Here is a 17,531-nt window from a genome sequence, read left to right on the forward strand (position 1 = left end):
ACGCCAGGGCCTTTCACATGTGGTGTCTCATTTAATAGGCACAGCAAGACAACGTCTAGTAGGGTAACTGTTTTCTTTCCACAAGGATGAAACCGGGCCTGGAGGAAGACAGATACAAGCCATGGGAACCCACAGCCATGCTCCTTCTGTTGCATTAAACTGGATGGGACAAGGAATCAGGGAAAAACTGCGAGGCAAGTGTCCCCAGGCAGACCGTGACACAGGTGTCATCAGCTTTCTGATAACCTTCAGAAGCCCACCTCATCTCCTCCCATGGCCCAAATACCCACAGGGCACAGAGGTATATAGGGTCCATTCCCTCTGTGCCCCACGAGCCTCCCTCGGTCACCTCCATCTGCCACACCCTGGTGGGCTGCCACATCTGACTCCCCAACTGACTGGGACAGGGGCTCCCCGAGCCAGGAGCGCAGAGCACGAGATCACAACCCCTGCAGAATGAATAGGGGAGGTAACCAACATGTGCCGGTGGAGGAGAGGGGGGCGCATTCCAGTTGGGGGACACCACACAGCGTCCGGGAGTTGGCTGGCTTGCATGGGGGTCAGTGAGCGGTGGCCATGTAAGGAGAGAAAGAGAGGGACTGGGGGGGTGTATGGGTTGGGGGAGCGTAGGTGGAATGTAACCAAGGGCCCTGAAATTCTAGGCTGAGGCGTGAGTCCGATGACATCTACGGAAAACAATTTTATTTGCTTTTAGAAGAGCACTTGAATAGTTCAGATTCCTGCCCAAAGTCGCTGACTTCCGTGCTTAATAATTTGATTTAATGGAAACTTACACAGCAGTGAGGCCCACAGAAGGGCCTGGGCTAGAAGGAGAGGGATGTACGTTATGTAAGCAAACTCTCTAGGACCTTCTTTTAAATCCTGACCATGCCAGGTATAAATAAGTATTCCCACCTATTCCCTACCAGGTGGGGGGCCAAGAAATCCCTTCTTGGTCACCGAGTCCGGACCCCCTTCTCCACCGCCATCGCCCAGTCTCCTCCCCCGGGCCTTGGCCTCCAAGGTCACCCTGCCCCCAGTTCATCCTCACAAGAGGTGATCTGGCTGCAGCGTGAACCCGGTCCTGTCACTCCATGCTCGGAAGCCTTCGGGCCCACCAGTGCTTCACTGCACGACAACCCTGGGTCTCTCTACCTGGCACGCGGTCCCAACACAGGCCTCAGAGCAAGTAACCTGGGCTCTGAGGGACACGGCCAGGTCCCCCTCCTGGTTAAGCTACCGGCCTCCCCACTTGGCCTGCTACAGAGCATGTGAGGACACAGTTCAAGGTAAGCTCCAAGTTCCTGCTAGGTGGGCAATGGCTTCCTGGAGTTCCAGCTGCCTGCTTGGCCACCTCACCCTGGAAGGGTGTATCCAAGTCTTCCAGTCAAACATTCAGACCAAAAAGCAGCAGCTCCCATGCACCTGGAGACCCAAAATGCTCTGGGTGGAAAAGGGTGGTATGGCAGGGCAGGGGTGCTGAGGCTGGGCTCTGGCGTCAGACAGACCTGGGTTCGACTCTGGCTCCAGCACTGACTAACCTCATTGTGGTCTGAGCCTCCTGGTGCCTCCGTTTCCCCAGCTGTACAGTGGGGCTAAGGCTAATAGGAGAACCTCCCTCAAGGGATTCTGTGTTGATTAAATGAGATGATCACTGTAAAGGGCTAACCTGAGTGGCTGGCAGGCATGCGGTTGGCCATTATAAATCATAACTAGAAAGTAAAATACATTGTATTATACCATAAATTATCAATGGAGAGTTCCAGTTACTACGTTTTCTTATTATAAATCCTTATCGGGTTAATAATTAAGAGCAGCCAAGCCTGGGCAGTCAAAGGCTGGAATGTTTTGCAGCCACGCTGTCTGTGGAGGGGGGGCCTGCTCCCCTGGAAACCTGAAGCTGCAGAGCACCCTATGGGGCCACTTTCCCAAGGGTAATTAATGGCCTGTCTAAAGCCCAGGTTAGAATCCAACCACCCAAACAAACAGGCCTCCTTCCCCACCGGGCTGGGCCAGAATAGTGTCTTATGTCACTGATAACCACAGGTCTGGGTTGGAGCAATGTTGATCCTACCAGCAGTGACCTCATTTCCTTGGGATACGATCACATGGTGGGGGGTGGAGGGGGTCAATCCACTGTGGTCACAAAACTGCCAGGGAGGGCCAGCCATCCATTAAAGAAGAATTGTGACCTTCACTTCTTCCCAAACTAGCAGGACTTCCCAGGGGTCAGAGAAGCTTCTGATAGCAGGAAGACCAGAATAATCCTTTTTCATCTGGATTTTTCTGTGGAGTCCACAGTCTTCCCCGCTACAGACTCCTTTTGGGCACTTCCGCACCATGGTCACGTGGCAGCAGGGGGACCGGGGGCATCAGGGTCCCTGCGTCATCACAGATGGGGCTTCTTGCCCCTGGGCTCCTGACCCACAGGTCTCTCTTCTCACTCCTACCTCCCTCCTTCCCTCCAGCCACTCACACTGCAGATGAAGAGCCTAGCAGAGGACAAAAGATAAACACACCACGAACAGCCCTACAGTCTGATTACTCCACTCACCCCTCATCTTTTTTCCTCTCCGGGGAGGTGCTGGGGCCAGAGTGTCCAGGATGCCCCCGGGAGGCAGGAAGGGGAAGTCCTGGAGCAGGGCAGAAGGCAGAGCAGCAGGGACACCCTGTGTTCCGGGGAAAGGAGTGAGCCCTGTCCTGGTTAAACAGAACGCTGCCTGAGGGGCCCCTAACACAGCCCGTGGTGCCCCACCTGCTCCGGTCGCAAGCTCTGATGTCACAACTTACCTGTCTGGGGCCCCCTGGCTCAGCACCCTACCTCACTATGGGCTGAGCTGAGGAACAGCGAAATAAGCTGCCCCTCACCATGTCAGCAGGAGGTGAGGGAGGCTGTTCAGCTCAGCGGAGGGGATGAGAAAATTAACATTCATGGAATGCTCACTACATGGCAGGTGCTGAGTGACCTTACCACCTTTTTAGCATTAGATGGGAACTAAATATGAAATGAACGCATGCACGAAGGGCCACGGATCCATGGGTATTAAAGTCTATCAGGTACAACATTGAGTACCTTTCTGGTAAATGATCTTATTTAAACCTCACCAAATATCACACACCTTCTCTGTCTCCTGCCCTGCTTTGTTTTTCTTCAGAGCCTTTTTCACTAATCGATGTATTTTAGTTCTGTTCACTTGTTCATGGCCTGTGCCTGCTGTTGGCATTTTCAGTTCCTCTGAGCATGGAACCACACAGCAATGAATGAGGCAGACCTGGTTTCTAATTTCTGGGAGCTCAGGACCAAGAATGAGTCCCGTTAATATACAACAGTGCATAGCACCTAGTCCAACCTGGTCCTACCTACTCCATATTCTACCTTCCCCACTTGCTCACTTTGCTCCAAAGCCACACCAGCTCTTTATATTCTCTGCACATACACCAGGTTAATGCCAGCCTCAGGGCCTTTGCACTTCCTAGTGGCCCTGTCTGGAATATATAAAGCCTCCTTGGTGCCTGGGACACAGCTAGGGCTCCCTCCTTGCTGTCACACATGTACCCCACATATACCCCCACTCACCTTGCTCAGAACATGAGGGGCTGTACAGTAGCCATTTCCTCCCCCCCCCCGGGAATGGGGTGCAGCCTGGAAAGACCAGAAGGTGTATGGCACACAGTAGGTCTTAATATCTTGCTGCTGTCCCTATTTCCAACTCCAACTCATGATGGGGTGACCCCTGAGACATCCAGTGCCCCAAATATGCACAGAGCCACCCCTCATTAGGAGCTGAGTGAGACAAAGAACTTTCTCTGACCCCTGCATGGTCAGGGGGTCATGTCTTGGGAAGCAGACAAGCCTCCCCAAACCTGGAAGCTTTGACTCTGGTGCACCCTCCCTTGTTTGGCCAGCAATACTGAGGGCCAGAGAGGTTTGGCCACCTGCCCAGGGTCACAGAGCAAAGTGGTAATCGAGCACCCGGGCTTTGGTGCCATTATGGTTGAGACCAGGATCAGAAGGACAGGGAGGGCAAACTGTCCCATACCAGTGGAGGGCAGGAATGACATGATCTGGCTGGCGGGTGGTGGTGGGGAACGGACAAGACCGACACACCTGTAGGCTCGGGAGACTGGTGGACCTTGGGAGCCCCCTCCTCAGTGTATGAGCATGGGCAAGTCCCTGCACCTCTCTGAGCCTCGGTTCTCCTCAACTATAAAGAGGAGATAAGGGCTGTTTGAGGACTAAAGGTGGTAACACTTCCACAGCTACGAGGCCTGTCTTGGGCCAGGCAACCATTTTTCTCGTTTCTTATTGTCTTGTGGCTGAGAGGGAGGCAAAAGAAACCAAGAAATTCCATGAGCGAGAAAGAAAATTCCAGTGTTGGACAGGGGAGTGGGTGGCCAGGACCCAGCCCTGTGATGACTTTCTGGGTTGTAAACACAGGAATGAAGGGCTTGGAAGCTTGAGCCAGTGGCCAAGGCAGGAAGCTGGGGCTCTAATTCCACCTCGGGCGGCCGATGAGGCCGTGACTGAATAATCCCAATGGCATTCCGTGTTACACACACCCTGGAGTATTTACTAGGTTATCTGGGCAACGGATGATTCTAGAAATCAGGGATCGATTCACAATGCGTCAAGCGCTGCCAGGAAGCCCACGCTGATTCCTCACTGAGTGTGGGCCTCTGGGCAGTGAAGGGGGCTTAGTGGAGGGGGCCGGGCTCTGATGTCAGCAGCCCCGCCCCCCTCGGCTAGGAAGCTGCACCCGTCTCTCTGAACTCCTCCAGCTTTCACATCAAATGACCCTGTGATGATTCAGAGGGAAAAAAGCCCACTGGCCAAACAAAGGGACGGCAAGATGGGTCCGTGATTTCTGTTCATCTGAGGACCCAGGAGGCCCCCCCCACAGAACGGAACCCAAATGTTCTCTTCAGCTTCAACAAAACGGTGTTTGCTTTTGCTCTAACTTCAAAACCCTTTTAAGAAACAGAAGTGATGGATGCCATGGGCTTGGAAATGAGAGGGTTGGAAGGTTCAGAGTTCTCGCTCCTTTTTAAAGCCCCTCCTTCTTCTCATCTGGGGTCCCAGAAAGCTCTAAAATGCCCCCTGAGGGGGAGTGGAACTTACACTTCCGTCGTTATGAATCCGGTGAGCTCTGAGAGGAAGAGGAAGAGGATGAAGAGGCAGCAGCAGATAGAGACTGCAAGGAACAACACAGAGACACACCGTTAAGGGTGGAGGGCGCTGGCTGAGGGGGGCTGGCCCTTCCCTGCCCCTCCCCTCCCTTCCCCCTGCCCTCTGAGGAAAGCTGCTTAGAGGGAGGGGGAGAGAGGCCCCACCGACCCTCCAAAGCCCCTTCTTAGTCGAAGCAGCCCTGTTCCCAGAAAGGTAGATTGCCTTTGGTACGGAGATGACCCTCCTGTGGGGACTGACCCCCCCAGGTACACAGGTCCTCAGGGGGGCCAGCCTGGCTTCCTTCCACGAGAGCATATTAATGCAGAGGTCAGTCAACAACAGAGGTTGCAAATTGGTGGCCCACAAATGTTCAGCAAAAATGGTATGGATTTTATTTTTTTATTTTTATTTTTTTTTAAGATTTTTTAAAAATTTATTTATTCGACAGAGATAGAGACAGCCAGCGAGAGAGGGAACACAGCAGGGGAGTGGGAGAGGAAGAAGCAGGCTCCCAGCGAAGGAGCCTGATGTGGGACTTGATCCCGGAACACCGGGATCACGCCCTGAGCCGAAGGCAGACGTTTAATGACTGTGCCACCCAGGCGCCCCAAAAAATGGTATGGATTTTAAAATCTGGAGTTGACAATGAACAATATGATCTCACATGAAAGTCCGGATTGCTGGCTGCTCCACCACACTCAAGCCCTTGCTCCCCCATGGGGTCTGAGCTGGCCAGTTTGCCACAGGCCCCACCACTCCCTCCTGCCTCCCTGATTCGCAGGCTGGGGCCAACTGTCTGTCACCGTTTATTGCCACCCCCAGCAGTACCATCAACACTGTGCCCATGTCCTCATCAAAGGTCAGAAAATGAGGATAACTGAGCACTTGTGCTTCAAGAGAAGGGACAATTCTGTACAAAAGGAATTCTTTATACAAGTCTGAAATGCAGAGAGAGTAGAACAGAGCTCCAGCGTTGGCCCACATCACTCCTATTTATCTCGTCTGCTGGGCCCCTGACAAGGTTGAAATCTGCGACCACTGGAGACACTCCTGGGGGCAAGACATAACCAGTGCCCCAGGACCTGGCCCTCAACTCCAGCCCCATCTCCTATATTGTCCCAACATCTAACCACCCAGCCACAGGGAGCCCCGTGCCATTCTGTAAATATGTGCCTTATTGCTGTGCCTTTGTTCCTAAGGTTCCTGCCCCTCCCCATTTTCCTCCCTCTTCCCCCTCCCCCTCCCCCTCCCCCTCATCTTCTTCTCTTCGAGGTGAACTCCTCCCTGTCCTCCCAGGCCAAAGCCCAGCTCAAATGACTTTTCTGGTGGGAAGCTCCCCTCATCCTGAGAGGTGGAGCTCGTCACTCTTTCCTCTGTGTTCCCAGCATCTATTCTCACACTTTCCACATTTTATTGGCTATTTGTGGCTGCTTCTCTTCTCTCACTAAACAAACTCCACAGCTCTAGCACCTGGCCCAGAGCTGGGCATACGGGAGGGAGTAACAGACAGGGAGTCACCCCCAAGAGTACAGAATGAGGGCTGACCACGCCTTCTCTGGGCTTCTCATAGAGGTGTGCAGTGGGCGAGGGCTTACAAAGTATGGCCCACGGCTCACCTGCTGTGGGTCTCTGGGTAAGTTATTTACCTCTCCCTGCATCAGTTTCCTCACCTGTTAAATGGCAACATGCCTCATGGGGCTGCTCTGAGAACTGCCACCACATAGAGACTGGGCTTGAAATAGTGCCGGGAAGGCTAGAGCGTTCGCTCAGTATTAGGACTTTCATCAAGGAGACCTTGGAGGGTTTGGGGAAGGTGACTGACAAATGGGGTGGCCCCTAGATTCCTGCAAAGAAAAAAAGTTCCTGGTGCCACTTGCTGATTCTGCTACCTTCTTGACGGCCTGCTCGGGGACTGGCTAAGAACTGTGATAAATGCTGAAACCAATCATCATCCATCCATCCATCCATCGTCCATCAGTCCATCCATCCATCTACCTACCTACCTACCTACCTACCTGCCTGCCTACCTTAAAATGAACAAAGATGAATCCCAAGTGAAGAAGGACGAGAACAAGTGTTTGCTGGGCCCCTACTCTGTGCCCTGCCATGGGAGCATAAACACCCACCCTGTCATCTCACGTTCCCGCCTGACAGGGGCACATGCCCTTGTGAAGCGGGTAGAAATGGTGGCTCACAGAGGAAGAGGCCAGGTCCAGGAACACACTGGAAGGTAGGTGGGGGGAAGGGAGATAGGCCTGGAACCTGTGAATTCTAGATCCAATGCCCTATGAAAAGAAACCCCCAAAATCTAGGACTCCAAGTGAAGACCAAGACAAGGACACCCCCAGAGTCCCCACCATACCTCTAAAACCAGACCAACCTGTCGGATCCTAGAATGACTCCCCAATTCTTCAGACACTAAAAAAGCTATATGGGGCAGTATTAAAGGGTTTTATTTTTTTTCTTTTCAGAAGAGGTAATCCATGCACATGCTAAGAAAAACCGTCAAGCTACATAAAAAGTCAGAGTGTGCTGAGTCTCCTTCTCGCTCCCGATCTGCAGTCCCCTGCCCACAGGTATCAGCACTGTGGTCTGGCACCCTTCCACAGGCATTTAGGCAGAGACAGACAAATCCTTTTTTTCTCTAAGAAAACAACAGCATCACATAGATATCCTTTGCAACCATGCTTTGCTCACCCAGCCACCTGTGTCTAAATACATGCCACATTGGTTTATACAGAGGGGCCGTGTTTGCTTGCTTGCTTTCGTGGCATAGAAACAAATTTCAGATGTCCTCCCCAGCTGCCGGACCAATGCACGGCCCTGCTGCAGCCACCCGTCCCAACTTCCCGGCTCATGTCCCTCTCTTTCTCCCTTGCAAACTGCAGCGGTGATGCCTGGTAGAGAATCCCACTGCCAGGGGCGCCTGGGTGGCTCAGTCGTTAAGCGTCTGCCTTCGGCTCAGGGCGTGATCCCAGGGTCCTGGGATCGAGCCCCGCATTGGGCTCCATGCTCCGCATTGGGAGCCTGCTTCTTCCTCTCCCACTCCCCCGCTTGTGTTCCCTCTCTCTCTGGCTCTCTCTCTCTCTGTCAAATAAATAAATAAATAAACAAACAAACAAACAAATAAATAAATAAATAAAAAAAAAAAAAAAAAAAAGAATCCCACTGCCAGGCAAAACACCCTTCACCTGGAATCTTCTAGCATCACATAGGACCTGCGTTTCAGCATCATTTTCACCCCTCCTAAACCACTCTCAAGCCCCAGCAACCCACTGGATGCTGTAATGAACAGGCATGAAATAGGGAGGTATTTCTGAAGGTCAGTGCTGACCTAGACCAAGCCAGGTCTTCTAACTGCCCTCCTTGCCCCAGGCCTACAAAAGGGCCCCAAAGATCTGACTCAATCCGGATTGGAGGGTGGTAGAACAGGGACGGAAATCCGCGTGCTCTGTTCAAGGCCTGGATGAAGCCCGGTCAACCTGGCAGGTGAATGTGGCAAGTGCTGAGCCTACGCAGCTAAACCCAAGTGTCCAATCGCCCCGATCACACACGCTCTGTGACTGCTCACCCTCCCAGTGCCCCGTACTAGGACAGACCCAGTGTCTCAGTAGCACTGTGGCCTCAGGGTCTGGCACAGTGCCTGGCTCAGAGAAGGTACGAAATACATATTTGTTGAATGAATGAATGAATGAAAAACATAAAGGCAAGTAGGAAGTATTTCAACTAGAAAGGCCTTTCTGATACTGAAAGCTTGATGGGGGTTTTCCATCCCTGTTTAGGCAAGAAGCTAAGGCTCTCTGATACCAGACTTCTGAAACGGACTCAGGCAGTGGACCGTAGGACTGTGACCCCTAGAGAACACGTGCGAGTGGGAAACCCGATGCAGTCCACAAAGGGGGACACTGGACCCAGGACCCAACATCCAAGACTCTGGGAAGTCAAGGGCCAAACAGGCGCTTAAGTGAAGGAGGCAGAATTTCTGATCTGTGAGTGTCCAGCGCCCTTGCCGCTTCCTTCGGTTATTAATAGCACAATCGCAACGTAATGAGACGGGATGGTTTTGTGTCTGCTGCCCTGCTAGGCCGTGTGCTCCTCAAGGACAAAGACCAAAGCCCATTCATCAACACAATCCTGGGACTTGGCACGGGACCTGGCCCCGGGACCTAGTTAATAAATATCTGTTCATTAAATGGTAACTAAGGGCTGGCTTCCCATGCCTCACGCCTTTTTCCTCTTGTGTAAAGGAATTTTCTGTCTTGCATTCTGTGGCTGGGACTGCAAATCAGACCACATCCCAGGAGGGCCATCTGGCAGTACCTTCTAAATTTTACAATGCACATGCCCTTTGACCCAGTAATTCCTCTTCTAGGAAGCTACCTTACAGAAATAACCATACAAGGATATAAAAATATATGGACAAGGATGTCTGTAATAGCCATAAATCGGAATCAAGAATGTCCACCCCAGGACACTGGTTACATAAACCATGGGTCGCCCAGATGATGACAACTGTGGGTTGCCAGGCATAGCAGGAGGGAGGAATGTAGTGGGCCGTTTATGTGCCGGTATGAAAGGTATCCAGGATATATCAGCTGGAAAAAGGGCAGGGAAGAGTGGTGTGCACGGTATGCTCCCTTCTCTGCTTATGACAACGATATCGCTATAGTCAAGCCCGCATCTATTTTTTAAAAACTCTAGGAGGATACAGACCTGACTGTCACACGTACTTGACAAGGGCGAGACCACAGAGACCGTGAAGCAGAGGTCTGAACTGTTTGCTGGTGGAAGGGAGGGGACAGGACACCTCACTTAAATTTTTGTGACCAGGCTCATAAATTAGTAGAACAGATAGATGAACAAGCCCCTTGCCTCTGACGTGCCTTGGATGCAGGCACCAAGTGTCACAGCATCTGCTGTCACGGACCTTCACAGGCTGGGGGCTCCGGGAAGTCAGTGACAAGAGGAGGGTAGTCCAAGCCCTGAGGACTTAGGGCATATCCCACACTTGACAGGTGGGAACTCATTTATTCCCCGGATCAGAAAACCGAGGATCAGAGAGTAGAGAAATGATTTGTCCAAGGTCACCTAGCTACTAGATGGGAGAATGAACCCAGCCCTATGAGACCTAAAGCCTGTAGGACACGCGTTCTGTCACCTGGCCGCTCTGTTCCCTTCCCCAGGGATGTGGAGACCCAGGGCTGGAGAAGGCACCCACAACATCAATGAGGGAGGGCTGGGCAGGACCAGATGGGGTCATCCCCAAGGTCATACCCCCGACATGCCCACCCTGGGAGGCAGCAATGGATTCCAACCTGACTGACCAGCCCCAGGGCCCTGCTCAGGGGACAGTCCACGGGGAGGGTCCCTCTCCCACACCAAGCACTGGAGAGGCAGGCAAGGGGGTCTGGCGGGGGCTACAGGGAGGCATACCCTGTGAAAGCTATGAAACCTCAGACAAGTCACTTCACCTCTCTGGACCCATTTTCGCATCTAGAATATGAGGCTTTAGTCTTCCTGCTTACATGGCGCTTTGAGTTTGTTTTTCATAAACCTCTCGTTGTTGAGTAGTAATGGATGCACAGAGAGCACAGAGAGTTCCTGTACGCCCTTCGTCCAGCTTCTCCTTACGTTAACATCTTCCATAACCAGGGGACGTTTGTCAAAAGGAAGAAATTAACACTGTGCGGCACCATTAACTAAGCCACAGACTGCACTCAGGTTTCCCCCGTTGCCCCACTAACGCCCTTTTTCTGTTCCTGGATGGGACCTGGGGTCCCACTTTGCATTGAGTCATCCTATGTCCTTCGTCTTGAATCCATGGACAGTTTCTCATTGTTTCCTTGGCTTTCAAGACCTTGTCACTTTGGAAGAGTACCGGCAGGTGTCTCACAGAATGTCCCCCAACCTGGGACTGGCTGACGTTTTCCCATGATTAGACAGGCTTGTCCTTTTCTGGGACGATCCCTCGGAGGGGAGGTGCCCTTCCCACCACATCCCATCCGGGGGCGCGTGGCGTCCATAGGACTTCTCACTGGTTGACGTCAACCGTCATCACTTGGTTGAGGTGCTGTCTCTGGGGAGCGCGACGGGAAAGCTGCTCTCTCCTTTCCATTCTCTGCTCTTTGCAAGTGCGTCTCCTCCAGGAGAGGACAGTGCAGGCGGACCTCCCGGAGGGGGATTTAGTCACATACACTATTTGGAATTCTCTGTAAGGAAGCGTCATGCCCTGTCTCCCTTTTATTTACACCCGAGAGACTCATGCTCCGTTTTCGTAATTCTTCGGCACCTGAGGCAGCCCCGCCGCGCTCTGTTACTCAGACCGCCCCAGTGCTGCTCTTTGGCCCCCTTCCCGCTGCACCTGGGTCCTGCTGATGCACCTGCAGCCTTCTCTTTCCTCTGGCGCTTCTTTGCTTTTTGGCCCAAGGTTGCTCCACGCTTGTTCTGTATACTCTTCCTGCCCCAGCCCTGGAAACAGCTATTTCTTTAAGGAGCCTTAGGTCCTTTCACTGAAGACTGGCGTTTTAGAAACCAAACTCTGGTACACTTATTAGTATTTTTTAATGATTAAAAACATGCTTATGTAAAAAACTCCAGTAGTCTAAAAGGTATGAAGGGAAAAGTTAAGTCTCCCCCGACCCCTGAGCCCCCGTCTCCCCTCCCAGGGGTAATTACTACTGATGATTCCAGGTGTATCCTTCCAGAAACAGACAAGGCGTACACCTTGCAGGGTTATGGTGTGGACAGATGAGGTGAGGAAATATAGGACGGGCTGGCAAGATGCCCATCCTTTCTCCTTTCCGTCTGTCTCCCTTCTTTCCTCCCTGGTTCAGCAGCTCTGCGCGGGGAGAGCAGGCCCAGGTATGGGATGGGGGGAAGGGCAGCGCGCAATGGCAAGAAGGACACTACTCACTAATGGCCCCGGTGTATGTCGGCTGCGTGAGGTCCTTGGGCACCTTCCTGTAGATGTCAAACCTGCAGAGAGCAAAGGGGACAGGGGTGAGGTGGGTACAAGGGGGCAGGTCTCAGGCAGCAGGGGAGATGGTGTCAGCCGGCATGCCACCTGGTCGGTGAGCCACAGTTCTTCCCAGAACCAGCTTCTCCCACTCTTTCAGGCCACCTCCTTGGGGAGGCCTCCCGGACACCCCTCTAAGGGGACCCTGCCCCACCTCCCGGTAGTACTTCCTCACAACACTTAGAACTACCTAGAGGGCTCTCATTTGGTTACATTTCTGGGTTGGTCTCCCCCCCCCATCACAATGGAACCTCCACAAGAGCAGGGACCTTGTCAGGTTTTGGCCTCTGCCTTGTCCCCAGACCCCAGCATGGGCCTGGCGCATAGCAGACACTCAGTAAGCACTTGTGGAATGAACAGAACCCGAGTCTTGGGCTTCTCTAACGATGAAGGAAACAGGGAAACGCAGTCTTTCCTATGTTCCATGACGGCACTGCATTCTTGCCCAGAGTCACCTCTCCTCCCCCTCTTCCCTTTCCTGCCTCCCCTTCCCCCTCCTGTTTCCACTCCCCGTGCCCCGGCTCCTGAAGCCTGCCTGCAGAGATTCTTTTTAACTCCAAGGCGTGGAGTCAACAAAAAATCCTGCCTGAGGTCCACAGGCTCGCCTCTGGCTCCTCTCTGACGTGGGTTTCCTCCCTACACACAGAGCAGGCTCCCTTCTTTTGTAGGGGTCCCACCAGAGCAAACGAGGCTCGTGGGCGTGGCAGAAGATTTGGGGGGCTTGGGAGTCAGACAGACATGGGGTCATTCTGGCCAGCTATGTAATTAAGAGTTAAGGCCTTGGAATCAGACCACCCTGGGTTCAAATCTCGGGCTGGTCTTCCTTGCTGTGTGACTTTAGGCAAACGGCTTCACCGCTCTGAGCCTCAGTTGCCTCGTTCGTGGCTACTCCTACCAGGCCCTGCCAGGCCCCCGAGGGGAGTACCGGAAATAAAGGTCTGCAGCGGATTTACACGGCATTCAGAGGGGGCTCCTCACACACTTGGTTTCCTTCCTGTCACTTGAACCCGAGGAGACAGTTCTCACCAAGCGAAGCTCTATCAACAGAGCTCTAAGTCCACACAGTGGTCCCGGCTCTCCGGCAGGACTCCATCTCTCAGAGTGACCGGCTGGCACGTGGTTCCCCTTGGGTGACTGGGAAAAGCCGTCAGCACCCCGCTAACCTCATTGCGATGACTTGGGATCTTGCGTAAGATCTGCCATTTGACTACCGTGCGCTCACTCTAATTGCCCGTGAAACGTGCCGGGTTTCCTAACACCTCAGGGGAGAAGATATTCCTGGGGCTGCCAAGTTAAAACGCAACACTTTCCCTCCTGCCTGCTCAGCTACCAGTCATCTGTGCTTGGGCCCCTGAGGGGCACTAGAATCGGGCTGGGAGTGTGGTCAAGAGGGAGGGGTCCACGTGACTCAACTATCCAGACCCACTCATCTCCCCTGAGCCCTGTAGCTGCGAGAGCCAGATGAGAGGTAAGAACATAATGTAAGAACTGTGGAATTACATCCCACCTGGGCTCAAACGTGACTCGTGTGACCTCGGGCACGTCACTGACATAACCTCTCTGTGCCTCAGTTCCTCTGGCTGTAAAATGGGGGCAACGGTATTATCTCACAGCACAGCAGTTAGGACCAAGTGGCTTCATGCATATAAAGCACTTAGGACCATGCCTAGTTCCCAGGAAGTACTATAAGAATATTTGCAGTAACTATTATTAATATTCACCTAACATTCATGAGCACCTACTATGTGCTGAGTCCTCTTTTAGGCACTAGGAACAGAGGTATACAAATCGGCCCTTGGCCCCATGTGCCTATAATTCAGCAACAGAGACAAACGAGGAAATGGAAGGTGGATGCAGTGGTGCTCCCTCTCGGGGTTTGCTGAAGATGCTGGAGGAACCCAGGAAGGGCACCTGGGGTAATCCTCGAAGCTTCCAGCGGCAGAGGTGATGGCTGAACAGAGCAGGAGGATCGGAGGAAGGCTGGGTGGAAGCATAAAGTGGTCCAGGTAGGGAGAACAGCGAGAGCAGAGGCCAAGAAAGAGGACTGAGCTTGGCGTGCTGGAGCACGGAGGTGACCCGCACGTGGCGCCGGGATGGGCTGGAGGGCCGGGCACCGGAGAGGTGGGAGGGGCTTACAATCCAGCTTCCCTGTCCAGTTAAGATCAGGTCACCAGCCAGGGCCCGCAGGCAGAAACTGGGCCTCACAGTTTAAAAGCTATATGAACCGTCATTCCCAAACTGGGAGTTTCATGGGAAGTCAGAGGCCGCTCAGGGTGGGTAGGTGGGGGTAGCTGGGGGCAGAGTGTCAGAACCTGGTTATGGGTGAAGAAGGGAGTGATGGGAGAGTGATACACGGGGTGAGGGTGGGGGGGACACCCTAAGTGAATATGTAAATATAGTGAGGATAATGGGGGCCAGGTGCCTCACTGTTGGGGACGGGAGGTATACATGGAGAGAAACACAGAACCCATGGAGGTTTCACTGCGAATTCGTGATTTTCAACAGACACACATACAGAAACACACGTCATATTCACGTATTATTTCCTAGCTCACTCCATAGAGAGCGTCCAGGAACAGGGACAGTCACACAGCAAAGAGGGCATTTGGTACTCAAATGTTGGCTTCTAAATATCATTCTTTACTTGGAGAAATGGCTGGTTCCAGGGCTAGGCAGGGAAAAAACAAGATGAACTTGGAGCACCTTCTTATGTCAGAAAGCGAGAAAGTGTTCAAAGAACGATGGCCAAGGAAAGGACAATGTGAGCATTAAAATCGATAATCGTAGGAATAGATTATAACCCATTGGATAAAATAGGAAGCCACAAATCTATATAAAGAAATGAATAAATCAAAGTCTGATGAGGAACAGGATATTTCTTCAAAGTACCTCCCCACAAGATCCTTCTTAATTACAAAGGGAAAAAAGAGTAACTTTAAAGTTGAGAAACCTGACATCATCTTAACCGAGTGACCAAAGTGAGTGTCACCAGTAAGGAGACAGATCATGTGCCTCCTGAGCGGACACACTGGGGAAGGCACCCCATCAACCCCTGCGGGGGTCTCGTTCAGAACGTACAACCTCAAATGAGTCATGAGACAGCAACACACAGATCCAAACTGAGGGCTCATGAGTGGCCAGTACTTGTCAAAGTTATCAAGGTCATGAAGGCAAGTAAAGGCTAAAGAACCCTCAGAGATTGGAGGAGACTAAAGAGACGTGACAACAAAATCGCACAGGATATCCTGGACGAGAAAAAGGACATCAGTGGGACAAAGGCTGGGGTTCGAACAGGATCCATGTATCAGTTGATACTACTGTATAGTGTTATTTTCCTGGTTTTGATAGTGGTATTTTGGTTATGTAAGATGGTAACATTTGGGGAAGCGTGGGTAAAGGGCATATGGGAAGTCTTTGCATTAGTTTTGCAAATTTTTGTAAGCTGGAAATTACGGCAAAATAAAAAGTTAAAAAAATTTTGTTTAATTTAATGGAATTTAAGAAAAACAATTTAGGGGAGAGATTTCACATAAAAATCCCACACAGCCTGCTTTCTTCACACGTACCTGACCCTGTAAGCGTCTGATTTTGAGGTGCTGGCTTAACAAGTGTTTGTTGAGTATGCTAGGTGTCAAGCGTATATCTTTGTTGGGGGTGGGAAGAGAGGGGGAAGGCTGAGTGAACAACGGTCTAAGAGAGGAGGATAGACTTGGGCCAAACTACAGGAGGCAATGGTGATCAAAGGAAAGAGGTGCTCTGGAGAGAGGCACCGACGTGAAACCAAGATCACTGTCAGCCTGTGCTGGGCACTTTGACACACACATATTCACATTTAATTCTTACAAGAACCCTGGCAGACACTGATATCCCATTTTTCCACGGAGAAGACTAAGGCTAAGCTATAAGCAACTTGCTCAAGGTCACCAAGCCCATGACTAGTAGAGCTGGGATTCAAACCCAAGTCTGAGTCATAGGTCATAGTCCTTCCACTGCCCTGTATACTTGTGGGAATCAGTATAGAGTTCACTCATTGATAAGTTAAAGTCTCAAAGTTTTGCTTACTTTCCCACAGATGCTGCCCTAGAGCAGGTGGGAATCTCCTGGAAGACAGAGACCAGCTCAGAATACATTAATTCATTCAACAGGTATTTATTAAGTACTTACTGGCCATATTCTAGGTGTAGGAAAATGGAAGTAGTCAATGTAGACATGGGCCCTGCCTTCATGAAGTTGCCAGTCTAGCAATGCTTTTGACTCCTTGAGAAGGGCCACCTAAACAGAATGTTCTCTAATAATTATCCCATTCCCATGCCACAAATCTAAACTGGTGGTGGGGTAAAGGGAGAGCCGAAAAAGACCCTTGGTTCAGAGCTGACCACAAGCCAAGTGAGTCAGCAGTGAATGTCGCTAAGCAAATGGGCCACAGGAAGGCTGGTGAGAACCCAGGCATGTGACAGACTGGGAAGTGAGCCGTCCTCTCTGACTTACATTAGTCAGTCCCTCATTGCGGTGATGTGGTGATGCGATTAGCTGTGGCCACCCAGTGTCAAGAGAATATGGAGGAAAGGGTAAAGAGAGTGGAGGAGGGGGAAGGGATGTTTACTGTATATCTAGTGTGTGCTCAGCTCCTGCAATGCCTTTGACTGGCATGTTCTCACTCAATTCTCCCGGCCAACTTTCAAGTTAGGGATTTTAGTCCATTTTACAGATGAGGCTCAGAGAATTGGTGGTTTGGCTGAGCTCACACACCTGTCAATCTGAATCCAGGCTTAATTTATCTTCTTGCTGCTTTTCTCAACAATGAGGGGGACAAACCAAGACCATTTCAGCAGAAAATACATCTTAGGAAAAAAGGTTAAAGAACAGGAATTGCTCAGCCTCAAACAGAAAAAGTGAAAAGATGGATTCTCTATTGTTGTCAAACAAAAAAAACGCTCTTCTGCCCTCCCGCTAGACTGTGATTTTCTCAAAGGCAGGACCTGGGCCCTCTTGCTGCCCAGCCCTGCCCAAATCAGGCCCTTGGGGAATTGACCTCAATGAATGAATCTGCACAAAGATAAGACCCACTGGCTGGTCTTAACAAGATTAAGATGAAATGGATAGTGGGGAAGCTGGGTCTTCAGGGGTTCCTTGTACTGGATATTGAGAAATTTTCACTTTGAAAAGGGAGCGGGAAAAGTGGGTTTGAATCAAAGTAAAGAGAACCATCAGCTGGACTGATCTGGATGCCAAGTGCCAGGAGAACAGGAGCCAGTGACTGGGGCTGGGTGGGCAAGAGGTATCACCTGCTTGGACAGGATGTAAACACAGAGACCCCACAGGGGCCTCCTGCCTTCGACACTGTCCACT

At 51.6% G+C, this 17,531-nt stretch overlaps 1 protein-coding gene across 3 annotated transcripts in view; it reads right to left on the reverse strand.

Moving 5' to 3' along the window:
- ERGIC1 (endoplasmic reticulum-golgi intermediate compartment 1) overlaps positions 1-17,531 on the reverse strand; it is a 102,030-nt gene that overhangs the window by 41,434 nt on the left and 43,065 nt on the right. For 2 of the 3 annotated variants that reach the window (XM_045792117.2, XM_045792119.2), the window contains exons 2-3: positions 12,081-12,142; positions 5,120-5,192 (exon numbers count right to left, since the gene is read on the reverse strand). In XM_045792117.2, coding sequence (XP_045648073.1) covers positions 5,120-5,192; positions 12,081-12,142 — 135 coding nt within the window. Of the gene's footprint in view, positions 1-5,119; positions 5,193-12,080; positions 12,143-12,451; positions 12,523-17,531 lie in introns of those variants that run through there. The other variant, XM_045792116.2, reaches the window with a different exon arrangement.

The sequence above is a fragment of the Ursus americanus genome, chromosome 15 (assembly GCF_024610735.1).
Source record: "Ursus americanus isolate L20-20 chromosome 15, mUrsAme1.1.p, whole genome shotgun sequence".
Taxonomy (NCBI): domain Eukaryota; kingdom Metazoa; phylum Chordata; class Mammalia; order Carnivora; family Ursidae; genus Ursus; species Ursus americanus.